This window comes from Myotis myotis, unplaced genomic scaffold (genome assembly GCF_014108235.1).
Source record: "Myotis myotis isolate mMyoMyo1 unplaced genomic scaffold, mMyoMyo1.p scaffold_m19_p_1, whole genome shotgun sequence".
NCBI lineage: Eukaryota > Metazoa > Chordata > Mammalia > Chiroptera > Vespertilionidae > Myotis > Myotis myotis.
Genome location: NW_023416313.1, coordinates 90,886,875 through 90,902,390, shown reverse-complemented (window position 1 = coordinate 90,902,390; position 15,516 = coordinate 90,886,875). Strand labels below are relative to the sequence as shown.

The following is a 15,516-nucleotide window of genomic DNA, read 5'->3' as shown; positions in this document are numbered from 1 at the left end:
ACAAAACAAAAAGGATTTTTCATCGTTTTCTGAGCAAAAGTCAACTCTGAGTTCCCCAGTTAAATACAACTCTCTTCAAATACCTCTTAGATTTAGCATATCACATAAACTGTAATGGAATGGAAATTATTTCTTGAGAACAGCCATTAGAATATTAGTAAGTTACTGTTATGCTGTAGATAAATTAAATTTGAAAGTCTCCTGGGATTGCAAAATGAATTCTCCTAATTTTCCCCTATCCTGTGACTCCATTTTCCTAACTCTAATAGAGAGAATTCAGCAATTCAGAATTGAAAATCAAAATAGAACCACATAAATATCAAGGTTAAATTCCTTTTATGTCAATAATTTTTCAGAGTTTCAGAAAAGTTTTCCATTAAGTACAAAGCACTTAAACTATAATGTTCAGGTACCAGTAAAACTGTTACACACACACACACACAATCCCAGAAGGAAAAGAGCTGAAGCAAATTAAATCATCTGCACTGTCCAACGTAGTAGTAATAGCTATATGTGGCTATTTAAATTTAAATCAATTAAAATTAATTTCAAAGAACTTTACTTCTTCAGTTATACTAGCCACATGTTAAGTGCTCAATTTGTGACTAGTTCTTATTATTTCCAATGATTCAGATAGAGAACATCTCCATCATTACAGAATGTTCTTTTGGTCAGTGCTGATAAAGATCCCAAATGGGGAGAAATATGGAGTCTTCAATGTGGTATATGGCAAACAAGAAAATTGAATTAACCTTGGCCAGTGTTTCTCAGTGGTTAGAGCATCTGCCCACGGACTGATGGGTTAAGGGTTCAATTCCCGGTCAAGGGCATGTACCTGGGTTGCAGGTTCAATCCTTGACCCTAATGGGTGTGTGTGGAAGGCAACCAATTGTTGTGTCTCTCACATCAATATTTCTCTCCCTCCCTCCCTTCCTTCTACTCACTCTCTTTAAAAATAAATGGAAAAGGGTAAGAGACCAACCAGAGGGCTTGTGTGCATGCATATAAGCATAACCAAAGGACACAGACAGTAGGGGAGCAAGGACGTGCTGGGGCGGGGGAGCGGCCTGGGAGATGTCAATGGGGGGGGGGCGGAAAGGAGACATATATAATACTTTCAATGGTAAAGAATTTAAATTAAAAGAAATAAATGGAAAAAATACCCTTGGGTGAGGATTAACGATAATAAAAAAAAAAGAAAATTAAGTTAAATTACATGGCTAAGCATAAAATAGCACTAAAAAGTGTTGAGCCAAAGTGCTCTCTGAATCTTTCAGAATAGGGGCAGAAACAATACTTAGAAAACCTACTAGTGAACCGTAGGCCTTTTCTCAGGCCACATACTGGCTTGGGGATAATTATCTAGGTAACAACTGGTTATTACCAAAACAGGCATAAGTCACAGTTTCATGAGGGAGGTAAAGATGAGAATCTGGTGGGTGCATTTCCTGCTGCCCAGTCAAGACTTTGACTGTGCAGGTAGCACATTGTCATGGAGGCAGAGTGGGCATGAGGGCCTAGGGTGCTCTGGAGACATGATCACTTGCCTTAAGGGGCAGCACACAGAGTCCACATTAGCAGATAAGAATCCAAAGGCTGCATATTGATCACCACTTATGTTTCTAGTTCTTCTTCATCATCATCATCTTCTTATATTTTAATTTTCATTATATTTGATCATCATCTGCATCTCTTCTATAAGCATTTATAGTCCTATTAGAGGCCCAGTGCATGAAATCATGCGATCATGCGCAGGTAAGGTCCCTAGGCCTGCGATCAGGACCATCTTCTGCCCGCTCACCGATCCCCAGTTGTGCCCCGCCTCCCCCCACCCCAGTTTCCTGTGGTTCCCCGTTCACCATCCTGCCATCAGAGCCTGTGGGCTGGGGAGAGGGACCAAGAGGTCAGCTGTTCTGCCCACTCATCAGTCCCCAGTCCCACACCGCCGCCCCCCACCCATTTCCCATGGTTCCCCATTCGCCATCCTGCCATCAGAGCCTGTGGGCCTGAGGGAGGGACCAAGAGCTCAGCCATTCTGCCCAGTTGCCAGTCCCCAGTCCCACCCTGCCACCACCCACCCTGGTTCTCTGTTCGCCATCCTGCAATCGGAGCCTATGGGCTGTGTGGGAGGGACTGAGAGGTGGTCAATGCACCTCATAGCAATTGGTTGAGTGGTCTTTCTGGTCGTTATGCCCTTATGGTCGCTTGGCTTTTATTATATAGGAGTAGAGGCCCAGTGCATGAAATTGATGCACGGGGGGTGTCCCTCAGCCCAGCCTGCACCCTTTCCAATCTGAGAACCCTCAGGAGATGTCCGACTGCTGGTTTAGGTCTAATCCCGCAGGGTGCTAGAGGCCCAGTGCACGAAATTGTGCAATCGTGCTCGGGTAAGGTCCCCAGGCCCAGCCTGCAATCGGGGCCATCTTCCACCCGCTCACCAGTCCCCAGTCGTGCCCGGCTGCCACCCACCTGTTTCCCGCAGGGATCAGGTCTAAACCAGCAGTCGGACATCCCTTTCACAATCCAGGACTGCTGGCTCCTAACCCCTCACCTGCCTGCCTGCCTGATTGCTCCTAACCACTTCTGCCTGCCAGTCTGATCGCCCCCAACTGCCCTCCCCTGCCGGCCTAGTCACCCCCAACTGCCCTCCCCTGCAGACCTGGTTGCCCCCAACTGCCCTCTCCTGCCAGCCATCTTGTGGTGCCATCTTGTGATGATGTGAGGATGTCTCGTGAGGGCGTGAGGGCCACCTAGGCTTTTATTAGTATAGATACTGATTGGCATACTTTCAAAAGGTCAACTATGGAATTAAAAGTAAATTTGTAAAGAAGTATTTGACCTCATATTTGTTGTGACTCTTCTGTTCTAAATGTAATGGGGAGACTTTAGCATTATAGAATGTCTTATTTATCATTATTCTGCTATTTCATTTTTCAAAATTTTCACTCACACTTCCAAGATTTAAAAACAAAAAGGTTTTGTAATACACAGTGAAAAATACATTTCATGATGCTTTATTCTGAGCTCTCTTTGGAGGAAGAAAAAATGTGTTTTCCAATTATGAAAGAGTCCTCTGGTTATTGTTTTCTAGAGGATTGGAAAACCTAATGGCACAAAGGAGAAAATAAAACCCTAAAACTTTTAAGGCAGCGCCAAAGAGCTCTTGCTGATGAGGCACTTAGTGAATTCTTCAACACACAGTCCTCTCTTTTTTAACTGACTTTCTTAATTCAGCAAACCCAAAAATGTTACACACACACACACACACACACACACACACACACACACTCACATCCTAGGGATAAGTGAAAGCTCTGTATAGTCATCAGAATAGTCAGAATTTTATTTTCCTTCTTAACTTGCAATTAGTGATTATGTAATGAAGTAGATGTTCCATGTTCCTGCTAATTTTAGTACATCAGCATTTTCTGGAAACAACTAAAAGTCACATGTATTTAGACAGCTGTGATTTCTGCTATCCCAGCTAGCTTCGGGAACTGGAGGGACTCAATCTTACTTAATGCCAAAATCTGTTTGGGAGGATGGCTGTGACCATTAATCTTTTGACCTTTGATTTGATTTATCTGAAAAGTTAGAGGTGATTGTTCTTAATAATTAGTTTCATTCCTATATGTTTTTCTTGTTTTGCCCATGCAAACTAAATCAGGGTTTAATTCACTGAGTAAAGTATGGTCATTGTTTATCAGTTCTAAAGAGCAAGCATAATTGTTGCACAGGCAAAACTAAGGGACAGTTGTGTGATTTTTCCTTGAGTTCCTGCAGATACATGGACTTGGAATTCCTTTTTCTTTTTTAAATCATTGTTTCATTTTATTCCATTCTCATACATTACGTTCTTATGGGATCTTTTTCTTTTATAGCATCTCAACATGCAAAATAGAGCCTTTTCATTTTTAGACTTAAAAATATTTAAGCAAAATGTATAAAAATCATTCAATTCTTTATATAGACAAGAAATTTTGAAATGAGTTCAAATGATAATGCACATTTTATTTTATATTTTCCATATATATTTAGTAGTGTTTTTCTTTTATTTTCTTTATTGATTAAGGTATTACATATGTGTCCTTATCCCACCATTGCTGCCCCCCTTACCCACCCCCCCCCTTCCCGCTCATTCTCTTCCCAGGAGCACATTGACATGCCCTGCCTCCTAGAACAAAGTGGTAAATTTCATGTCCTTAGGCTATAATATTCTAGGAGATCCATTTCAGAACTTAATCCCAGACTTGAAATATTTACATTCTTATTTATATTTATTCTCTTGGATGAGCCCAATGCTCTGGATATAGTCTTAATCCTTTGAGTTGAAAGAAGGATCAGATCAACAGATATATCCCTCTTTATATTACCTCCTCATGGAATAAGGAGGGAGCAGGAAGGGACTTAAGAATTTGTTAATATTGAATCAGAAAACTCAGTGCTGGAATCACCGTCCACATTTTTAGATGAGGAAATTAGGTTTAGGAAGTGAAGTGAAGGTGAAATGAAGGTGAAGGTGCAGTTTGTCTTTGGCAATGAAGGATAGCAGCGTTTGCCACACCAAAATATGTCTTTTGAGATATTGGTTATTTTAAGCTGATTATGAAGAAACAAACAATTCAGAAATAACCTTTGTCCATCCTTCTTTACCTATCTAAAGGAATTCAGATAGAGAACCTGCTCCAGGAAGGGAAATATTATCACAGATAACTATAGTTTAATATAAACTAAGTGCAGTAGACAGGAAAGGACCTAGCAAGGTCCCTTTGATCAAAGTCTTCTCTGTGTCCTATTGTTAAATACGGCCCAGCAAACATTTATTTACCAAACTTTTGCTTTTCATTTCCATGAAAATTGCCTTCCTGCTCTTTGAGGTCCCAAATCACAATCCACCTCCTCTTTTCCTTAGCTCAGGATGGCATATAAGCCCTTAACTGTCCAATCTGTCCATAGTTCTCATTCTTATGGCACCTGGAAAATAAAGTTTGGACATTTTCTCCTGTTAATATGTGTCCATTAAATTTGATTATTTTTTTTTTATTGCTTAAAGTATTACAAAGGGTATTACATATGTGTCCATTTTATTAAATTTGATTATTAATCCATCTAGAAGAATTTAGAAAGTGGGAGGAAAATTGTTTCTTATACCCCCGGTTTCTCACAAATCACTAGGTCTGATGGGAACCACATTGATTTTGTGCATCGAGTACTTTGAAGATGAAAACCTCATTGTAAAACAATGATTATTTATGTGTTGGCATTGAAAAGTGATATGTTCCTAGCAGCATTCCATTGGAATATAACTATCCTTCGTTTCAGATAAATGATCCCCATTTTTTAACTGAGTTGGTGACTCTATCTGAATGAGTCTACAGTGTTCCTACCACCTATCATTCCTGGTTACATGTTTACAGCAATAAATTTAAAAGATTATATGTTATATTTACAGATTTTGATGATAACATATCATTGGACAGTTCATACATAGTTAGATATAATTTAAATGTATGCCTTTATAGTCAATAAGGAACTCCTCAAGAGGCACCCAGTACCACCGTAAACAAAAGAAGTGGAAGGCACTGTGCCTGCCAGTGAAGTACAGAGATAAAATGTATTTCCTCATAAGAGGACAATTAGACTTAGAATATAGTCGTAACCTATAGGTAAGGATCATATAGTGATGAATTAAAAGAGAGATGTTAGTGGACTAGAGGAATCAGGAAGGGGTACATAGAAGTTGTGGGACTGTGGCATAGCCTTGGAGTGTGTGTTGAATGTGAGCTGTAAGACAAAAGAGATTCTAAGCAAAGAGAACAAGTATGACAGGACAAGGATAAAAATATGTGTGATACACTCCAAGGGTATTACATAAGTAGCTCGTGTCAGAGTTGAAGGTTTATTTTGGTGAGCACTAGAAGATGAGCCCTCAAGAGGTGGGTGACAGGCCTTTATACTGAGTGAAGAGTTTGACTTTAATTTTATACACAATAGGGGACAGCTGGCACTGTAGTCATCAGTCTGGCATACATGTGGAAAAACCTCAGCTGTGGTCGACTTCTGTAATGTTAAGTCCTTAGGGGTTCAGCCTTTTGCCTCATCTGATTCTTCATTATTAAGGAACATATTTCAAAATATTTTATACATTAAGGTAATGCAAAAGGTGAATGAAAAGGAACTAGAAAACTTTAGGGTCTCAAGAAAAATTGGTGTATGGTCTCAAAAGTCTTCCGATTTTTATACATCACTTGATATTGAGGCTTACCTCTTGGAAACCATTCTCTGAACAGTTTTACTTCCAATGTTTCTACATTTATTGAGGGGGGAAAAATACCCTCTCTCAAATGCTATACTGCTAAACTATTTAGCCTTGGACCAATACCAGATTCTTCTCATTCTCCCAAAACACTGACTATAAAGGCAAGAAAAAGGTGGGAAGCACTTGATAGCCTACTGGTGCGTGGGCTAGCAAGCTGTGACTCTCCTCTCAGGTGCTTGTCTCACAAAATTTGAAGAATAAATTCGCAGACTAAAAGATTTTAAGCAAAACTGTGGAAGTTTTTTTAATTAATCTTCATTGTTGAGATTATTACAAATGTCTCTCTGTTTTCCTCCCATAGCTCCTCTCCACCCAGTTCCCACCCCACCCGAGGCCCTCACCACCCTATTGTCTGTGTCCATAGGTAATGCATACATGTATATAAGATCTTTGTCTAATCTCTTCCTGCACCCTTCCACATCCCCTTCCCTCTGAGAATTGTCAGTCCATTCCATTTCCATGCCCCTAATTCTATTCCATTCACCAGATTATTCTGTTCATCAGATTTTTTATTCACTTGATTATTAGATTCACTTGTTGATAGATATGTATTTGTTGTCACTTTGTTGTTCATAATTTTTATCTTTACCTTTTCCTTCTTCTTCTTCTTCCTCTTCTTAAAGAATACCCTTCAGCATTTCATATAATACTAGTTTGGTGGTGATGAACTCCTTTAGCTTCTTCTGTCTGTGAAGTTCTTTATCTGACCTTCAAATGATAGCTTTGCTGGGTAGAATATTCTTGGTTGTAGGTTCTTGCTATTCATCACTTTGAATATTTCTTACCACTCCCTTCTGGCCTGCAGAGTTTCTGTTGAGAAATCGGCTGACAGTCATATGGGCACTCCCTTGTAGGTAACTAACTGTTTTTCTCTTGCTGCTTTTAAGATTCTCTCTTTGTCTTTTGCCCTTGGCATTTTAATTATGATGTGTCTTCGTGTGGTCCTCTTTGGATTCCTCTTGTTTGGGGTTCTCTGTAGTTCCTGGAATTGTAAGTCTATTTCTTTCACCAGGTAGGGGAAGTTTTCTGTCATTATTTCTTCAAATAGGTTTTCAGTATCTTGCTCTCTCTCTTCCTCTGGCACCCCCATAATTTGGATGTTGCTACACTTGAAATTGTCCCAGAGGCTCCTTACACTATCTTTTTTTTTTAGAGTCTGTTTTCTTTTTGCTCTTCTGGTTGGGTGTTTTTTGCTTCCTCATATTTCAAATCATTGATTTGATTCTCGGGATCCTCTAATCTACTGTTGAATCCCTGTATATTATTATTTTAGTCAGTGTATGCTTAATTTCTCATTGGTCCTTTTCCTTTCTTTCTTTCTTTTTTTTTTTTTTTTTTTTTTTTTTTTTTTGGCATTCTCACTAAGATCCTTGAAAGTATCACTAAGTTCCTCGGAGGTTTCTAGACAATTCTAGAGTAAACTTATAACCATAGTTTTGAATTCTATATCCAGTAGTTTGCTTTCTTCCATTTCTTTCATTTGTGACATGTTTCTTTGTCTCTGCATTTTGGCTGCTTCCCTGTATTTGTTTCTATGTATTGGGTAGCTGCTAAGTCTCCTTGAGTTGATAGAGTGGCCTTGTGTAGTAGGTGTCCTATATGGCCCAGTGGCTCAGCCTTCCCAATCACCTGAGGTAGCCACTCTTGGTGCACCCCTTTGGCAATCTCCCTCCCAATTAAAAAAGCAGCACACCCAGATGCCAGACCAGCCTGTTCCATGCCTCTACACCTCCTACCATTCTCAGTGTGCTTTCTTCTTTACCTCTCTATTTGAGTACTTCCATTCAGCCAGCTTTCCCGTGGTTCTGGATGATAGTTGTTCTGTATTTTAGTTGTAATTTTGATGTGGTTGTGGGAGGCAGCAAGTACAGGCTTTTACCTATGCTGCCATCTTGGTTCTGGAAGTTTATTTTAAGCATATACAGACACCCCCTGGGGCAGGGCCCACAAAGGGGAACTCTACAGGGGAGGGATCCCCAAAATGGGAGAGCCCTGCTCTAAAATGGGAAAAACATAGTCCTGTGAGTCTCTTTGTCCACAGGTTTATAAATGCTGGAAGCTTCTTTGTCTCTTCATGATACTTTCTAATTGCACCCTTCCTTATTTTATGTACCCCATATTTTCCTAATTGGCCACTTCCCCCCGGCCCCTTATTCCTGCATGATATCAGTTTCATCATTTCAAAGCTCACCTGGTGCCCCCCTCTTCTTCTTCCCATTATCTTGTTACATCCTTATAAGCAATCTGGTGGCTTGGAGCTGTTTCTGCCTGTCACGTATGCATTCCTCTCCCATGGACCTGCCTTGCCTAAAGCCCACCTCTCCTATCTCTAAAATCCTTTCACTATGATTTATTATTCCTCTGATCACCTTTATGATCTAACCATACAGAGTTGCTCCAGTTCTCCAATTCCCAGGAAGCTTGGAGACAGTTCCTTCAAGGAAAAACAAATATGGTTCTAATTGTTTAGTTAAAAGCTAAAATGCTACTTGATAGCAGATTATTTGACCAAGGGGAGAGCCCCCAGAAGAAACAGTCACCATATTGATGTGGTCTCTCACACAGGTGGCTCCGGTAATTAAAGCCAGAATGATGGAGTTTGGGACCACAATGGTCAGCTACCAGCCTTTGGGAGACAAGGTCAATTTCTTCCGCATGGTCATTTCAAATCCGGCAGCAACTCACCAAGACATTGACTTCCTGATTGAAGAAATAGAACGCCTTGGACAAGATTTATAATAAACTAACTCACTAAGCTGTTTCAATTCTCTAGGTAGACAATTAAGTCATCACAACCTGTGTGGATGTATTTGTAGTCTGTTCCAAAGTAAATCTATTTCTATATTGTGGTGTCAAAGTAGAAGTACAGTGAAAAACAACAACAACATTGCTCCTTTAAAAAACCCTTTCTTAAGTTAGAATGCCTCTCTAATAATTAGTGACAAAGGCTGTGTTCTAATCAATGTGGAAAAGCTTAAAATTGTTATAAGTACTTCCCTTACTTTTAATAGAGTATGCAAATCAAATGTTATTTTCACTTAAAAGTAGTAGGATTGAATAGTGCCAAATTGCCCCTGAATCATAAAAGGTTCTTTGGGGTGCAGTAAAAAGGATAAAGTAAATATAAAATGTATGTTGACAATAAAAACTCTTGCCTTTTTCATAGTATTAGAAAAAAATTTCTAATTTACCTATAGCGACATTTCAAATGTATTTAAATACATATAATTTTACAAAAGTAAAATATATATATTAAAAAGAAATCCTATTTTGTAACATATAGATTTTTATTTTATATGGGTTATACAAACTGCAGGGGCAGATATAAAAACTAAGCCAGATTTTTTTTCTTTTCATGGAGGCACAATAAAACACTTAGCAGTTATTTTGAAACATAGGCCCACAAAATTCTTTAAAAAGATATGATGCCTTCTTCTTATTCATGTTATGGCTTATCACATCTATAAAGTCAGTATTATAAAACAAACACAAAAGAATACTGCAAGTCCCTTAATATAATTGATCAGAGCAACAATAAGATTCCCTTCCCATTTAAAAATGTTTTCCACCCAGTTGACCCTTTGCAGATCTGCTAGTGAGCATGACAAGCCAACCTTCATCTTAGACTGAATTAGGATGCTCATCTCTATTTTACTTTCCAGTTCACCCTGTTTTAAACAGAAAGTTGATGCTGATTCTTATGGCATCTTCCCAAACCATATTCTTTTATTTGGTCATCTAGATTAATTAGAGAAAAATAAAATCTAATCAACCTGGGCAAGGAAGAACAAAGCACATTCCAGAATGTGGTGAGCCCAGGAAATTAAAGCCAACCTCGGGAGAAGAGATGTCTGCTTGAGAATGATGGTGTCAGCCCGGACATTGCTTTGCCACTGTCCAGGAAGGAGTCCTTTACCACCTGAGTAATTGCTTAGTTCCATTTCCAACCATCTCTACCCACGAAAGTCTCCCCTGTTAGGTGCCCCATCACTGGGATCCCAAATAATTAATTTCAACTCCATGGGTAGTTATTTTTTGTCCCTCTGGTGAAAATAGTTCCTCACCAGGGATTTTGAGAGAGCACCTTAAGACCTTCTTTTCTCTATCTCCCATCAAGATCCAAGTGCCCAGATTATGCAAAGATTAAGGTCCTCAGAATTCAAAACAATATTTGAAAGCATCCTCTGCCCCTGCAAACGTGATGGAGAGACACGAGCTCACAAGAGGCCCCACAGACAGTTCTGGGCCTGCTGATTCTCAGATGCCGAGGGGACTGCGGACTCATATGTGAAGCTGCAGGCACAAATTTAGAAACATTTCTCCTTTATGGACCAGAAATTGCGTTTACCAACAGGTGACTTTCCCCACCCTTTGCTCCTTCCAGGTCCTTCCCCAAGTTTGCTTGGGGAAGTGCAACCATGTGTAGTGCAACCCCTACCAGCCGTAGCCCAGGGAAGGAGGTAAATAGAAGACTAATAGGTCCCAGCAGTTTAATAAATATTCTTTAAAGTAGGTCTGTCACCCACTCGGGTGGGAGGGAGTGAGGGAGGTAGGTTGTTTTGAACATTAGCCAAAATCCCCAGTACCAAAGGTGAAACCATTCTTTACAAATTTTAGAAAAGTTTGGTGGTAGCTTTAATCAGAATTAACATGACCATTTTCATTTATACAGCAATATTGTGTTTATTATTTTTAAATACTTGAAACAAGTGTGGTACGTCTTAATCTGAGACATATAAATGGGATTGAATTCGTGAATTATCACAAGGCTGTGAGGAAAGAAAAAGAATCAGTTGTGTATGTAACTGTGTTGCCTTTATTGTATTGATAGTACTGTCTTGTCACCTCAGATTGTGGTTGTGTGCTTTAGATATGAACTTTACAGTGCTGCAAATCAACATGTGTTGCTGTAAAAGCTTGTACAATATATTATTGATATGTCTTTTTCTGTGTGGTAGCTGTATCAATATTCTGAGAACTGCATTCGCACTGTTCCTGTAATCTCTCTCTCCTCCTCTCTGCTAAACTGTACGCCCTCCACATCAGCTCTAATACAGAACATGCCCTCGGCTAAGCACCCCACTGGGAATCTCCTTTGACAATTGTGATTTCACAAAAAGCAAGGTGAACTTTACCTCTGAGAACAGAAGAAACCAATATGGAATGTCACATGCTGCCAAAATTGCAGGTATTGTCCCTCCTGGGGTTTGGAGTAGGTCCTACTCCTCAGAATATGGACAAAGAAAGCACAAGTGTAAATATAGGGCAGGGCAAGGAGTGAAGGACCCCACACGTGAGATCACCTTGCATGTGCTGTCCTGTTTTCAAATGCTAAGTACAAACATTGTGTATTTATTAGTTATATGTGCCAAATAGTGTTCCCAATCGGAGTTTCTGCAAGACATCGCCATCTCCCTAGCATTATTCCGTTACTAAAAGAAAAAATGTAAACATGTGGCAATCTGTTCTTACCAAATATAAACTTGTGTATGATCAAAGTATTTTATCTGTGTCGTCTCTCCAAACCCAAATAAATGTGTGAGTGTGGACACAGCTCAGACTTCGTATCGTTATTTCTGGCCTCTCCACGTTGTGGGGCTAAGTTTTGGTGAGTTGCCTGAATAAAAGGCCCTTCACCAGTCACGGCGCTCAGCGTGTCTCTGGGTCTTTGTTGGGAAAAAGAGCTCTTACCTCTGCAGTTGCCCCCCACTGTAGCTTCTGAAGCACATTGCTTACCACTCTGGTTTGTCTTTCAGTCAGAGCCAATCTTTTTAAATAATATTGTATTATGGAATGTTTTGTGTACATACACAAGTGGAGAAAACAGTGTAATAGACTCCTTCCCATGAAGGCCTCCCCCGGCTCACCCCCCGCTTCAACATTTGCTGATTCAGAGCCTGAATCTCATTTCATCTATTCCCCCCATCTCATATCCTCCCCACCCCAAATTATTTTTATATGAATCTATAAAAGAGGATTCCTTAAATGAAAAAGTCTTCAATACCGTTATCACAACTAAAACTATAATAATAAAATTTCCATAATAATATCAAATATTCAGTGAGTGTTCTCCTTTCCCTGATTCTATAACAAATGCCCGGCCTGTGGCCCGGGAGACCCACTGAGGCCCACACACTGACACGTGAATCAGGCACGCAATACAACACTGTATACTCATGGGCTATTGAAGTGCAAGCAGGTAAAAACTAGAAAGCCATGGGAAGTGAAGTGGTGAAGTATATTCTGATATGCCTTGCCTGAACTTGTATGGCCAAATAAATACAAATCAGATTTAGTCTATTTATGAATGCCATGGGGAGGAGGTATCCTGAAGGATGGTTTTGGTGGCCTGGAAAGCGAAGCTTCTGCCAGGAGAAATAGGATTCGTGGGCCCACATTTTCATCCTTCCCATGAGGCAGCTACTGGAGCAGCTGCAGGAGTCAGACTGCCTGGCCTCAGGAGCCAGCTCTGCTAATTATCTGCGCTGTGACCCTCGGCAAATCACTTAACCTCTCTGAACCCCGTGAGCTCATCCGTTAAGTGAGGACAAAAGCAGCACTTACACATGGGTGATAGTGAAGGTTGAAAGAAGAAAACCCAATGCCTGCCACATAGTGGATGCTCAGCATGTGGTAGTTTTACTTGTATTCTGTGCCGCTGCCTGGAAGAGCCAGGCCCCAGACGCAAGCCCTTCAGTCCCCCAACTCATCTAGGCAAGAGCATGCTGAGCACAGAGAGCATGTGACCGCAGCCCCTCCCTGTAGAAAGCCTGGGTGTGAATTATCCCTGAGGACAGCAGGCTGGTGGCTGAGGCAGCCTCCGTCACGGGCTTGGCCTCACTTTAATAGAGAAGGGGAAAGACTCAGAAAGGCTGGGCAGGATAGCAGAGTGAACGGGAAGAGCGAGAGGAAGTAAGCGGTCTTAGTTGGGATGAATTAACCAGTACCTGTTCTGAACTCCTTGCCCCGGGGCACACCCTTGCCCCAGACAGGCAGCCGTCAGAGTTAGAACGAATGACATAGGACATCAGCTTTGGCTTCATTGGAACTGCCAATATGCTCACTCACCGAAGGCTTACAGCTTCCATTCACACAGTGAGACCCAATCACTGGGGCACACACGAGGAGGAAGAGTGACTTGGTCTCCCCCAAGCCATTAAAGAACTTCCAATGTTTCAAAAAGCAAGTACCAAAGATGCACTAAACGTTCTAAATTGAGGGTCATCCCTTCCCAGCACCTGCTGCCGTCAGTCCTGGCCGGGGAGCACGTGCTGGATAAACACAAACACACCACAGGCCTAAGTGGCTGCACAGACCCTTCTCGTCTTGGAATCCTGCTTCCCACTTTTGGAGAAAATATGTGTGGTCTCTGTTAGAGTGTCGGAACTGAGGCTTCTGGCTCAGGAACTCTAATTAAAAGCGTATTACAGTTGCCAAGAAAATGACTTTGTAGAGGAATTTCAATTTATTTAAACATGATAACTTAGAAAATTCCAAGGAAATTCTTTTATGCAAACTTGACCAAAGGAGAGCTTCAGAGTTTGTTTCCATTTAGATTTTAGACAGTCAAAAGGAAATCCTGTTGCTAACTCTTTTGCTTTCCCTGTATTTCCTTATATGTCTGTTTTATGATTGTGGAAATCAAGAGAGTAAAGAAGAGGAATTTTCTTGCCCTAGCTGATTTTGCTCAGTGGATAGAGCGTCGTCCTATGGATGGAAGGCTCCAGGGTTTGATTCTGGTCAAGGGCACATGCCAAGGTTGCAGGCTCGACCCCCAGCAGGAGGCAGCCAATCGATGATTCTCTCATCACTGATGTTTTTAACTCTCTCTTTCTCTTCCTTCCTTTCTGAAATCAATAAAAATATATTTTAAAAAAAGAATAGGAATTTTCTTTATATTGATTTTTGTTTAAATTGTTGCCTAAGGGTGCATATATTCCCTCTGTTCTGTGGAGACACATTCCAGAGGGAGAACCATTGGGCATCTCCACAGTTGGCTGAGCCCAGGCTGGTCTATGTTCAGGAAAGAGCAGATGGTTCCAATTCTTATCAAGCACCAAGAGGTAAAGGAAGAATTTCTTCTTTTTAAAGTGGCAAAAACAAAGCATTTGCTCACATCACTTTTTTAGAAAAGTGGGTGGGATTTCAGGTAAAAGATCTATTGAGAATTAACTGTCTAAAGTTAGCCTTGGGTGGGAAGTTGAATTCTAACATTGACTGATTCTCTCTGCTTCCATCATTATGAGCTATAATAATCCTATATAATGAAAGGCTAATATGCAAATTGTCCCCTTGACCGGGAGTTTGACCGGGGGCAGGGCTGGCCCACCAACCGCCCATGGTCCCTCCTCCTGGCTGGTCTGGCCTGATTGGCCCTGAAAGGGGAAGGCTGGCTTGACCCCACCTGTACACAAATTTCATGCACCAGGCCTCTAGTTATTATTATAAGAGCTGATTTAGTCTAGGAATAAATTCAATGCATGAAGGACCCCAACCCAGTGACACTATTCATCTAACAGCTATAGCTATATTCAGTGAGATTCCATGTGGAAATGGGGAAGGGAGAAACGGGCAAAGGCCTGGCCTAATTCCTTTTCCTAATGCTCACCTTCAACCTGAGGCAGCTATTGTGTAATATCAGAAGCCCTTCAATAATTCCTGGACTAATGACAAAATTCCTACTCCATAATATATTGTCTCTTCTCTCTACAGTTCTGAATGTCTTTTCCTCGTCTGCCACCTTGGGTTAGTGGTACTTATTACAGAGGGCTGTAAGGATTCGATGAGAAAACCCCTCTAAGGCCCTTGGCAATAGTAGAGATGATTCCCTTCTTTCCCCAGCTCTGTCCTATGACAGCCCTGCCTTCCTGGTGTTAGAATCACCTCCCAGTGGCTGGTTGCTGGGGAGTCAACCTATTCACACCCTCACTAGGAATGTGATTGCTACTCTGGGTAGCTTTTTATATAAATTAAAGAAATTTTGTTTTTTGGTTTGTTGCTTAAACAAAACATCCACGGAGACCATGCACTCCTGCAAAGAGTCATGGGCTTGAGCACACTGGGAGCAGGTTTATTCTGGTAAATGTATTTATAAGAATTGTGTTAGATTCTATTAAGACTGGGCCCCACAAGGGAAGACTAGATAATCACCTATTAGCTGGTGAGCAGCAGCCACCTGAGCAGAGGACCCCCGGTTG

The 15,516-nt window shown here is 41.0% G+C and overlaps 1 protein-coding gene across 1 annotated transcript in view; it reads left to right on the top strand.

Annotated features, from left to right (window-relative positions):
* The window catches only part of GAD2 (glutamate decarboxylase 2), a 60,795-nt gene extending 48,929 nt beyond the window's left edge, over positions 1-11,866 (top strand). The window contains exon 16 of the mRNA XM_036344842.1: positions 8,885-11,866. Coding sequence (XP_036200735.1) covers positions 8,885-9,058 — 174 coding nt within the window. The 3' untranslated portion in view covers positions 9,059-11,866. The remainder of the gene's footprint in view (positions 1-8,884) is intronic.
* The last annotated feature ends 3,650 nt before the right edge of the window (positions 11,867-15,516 follow it).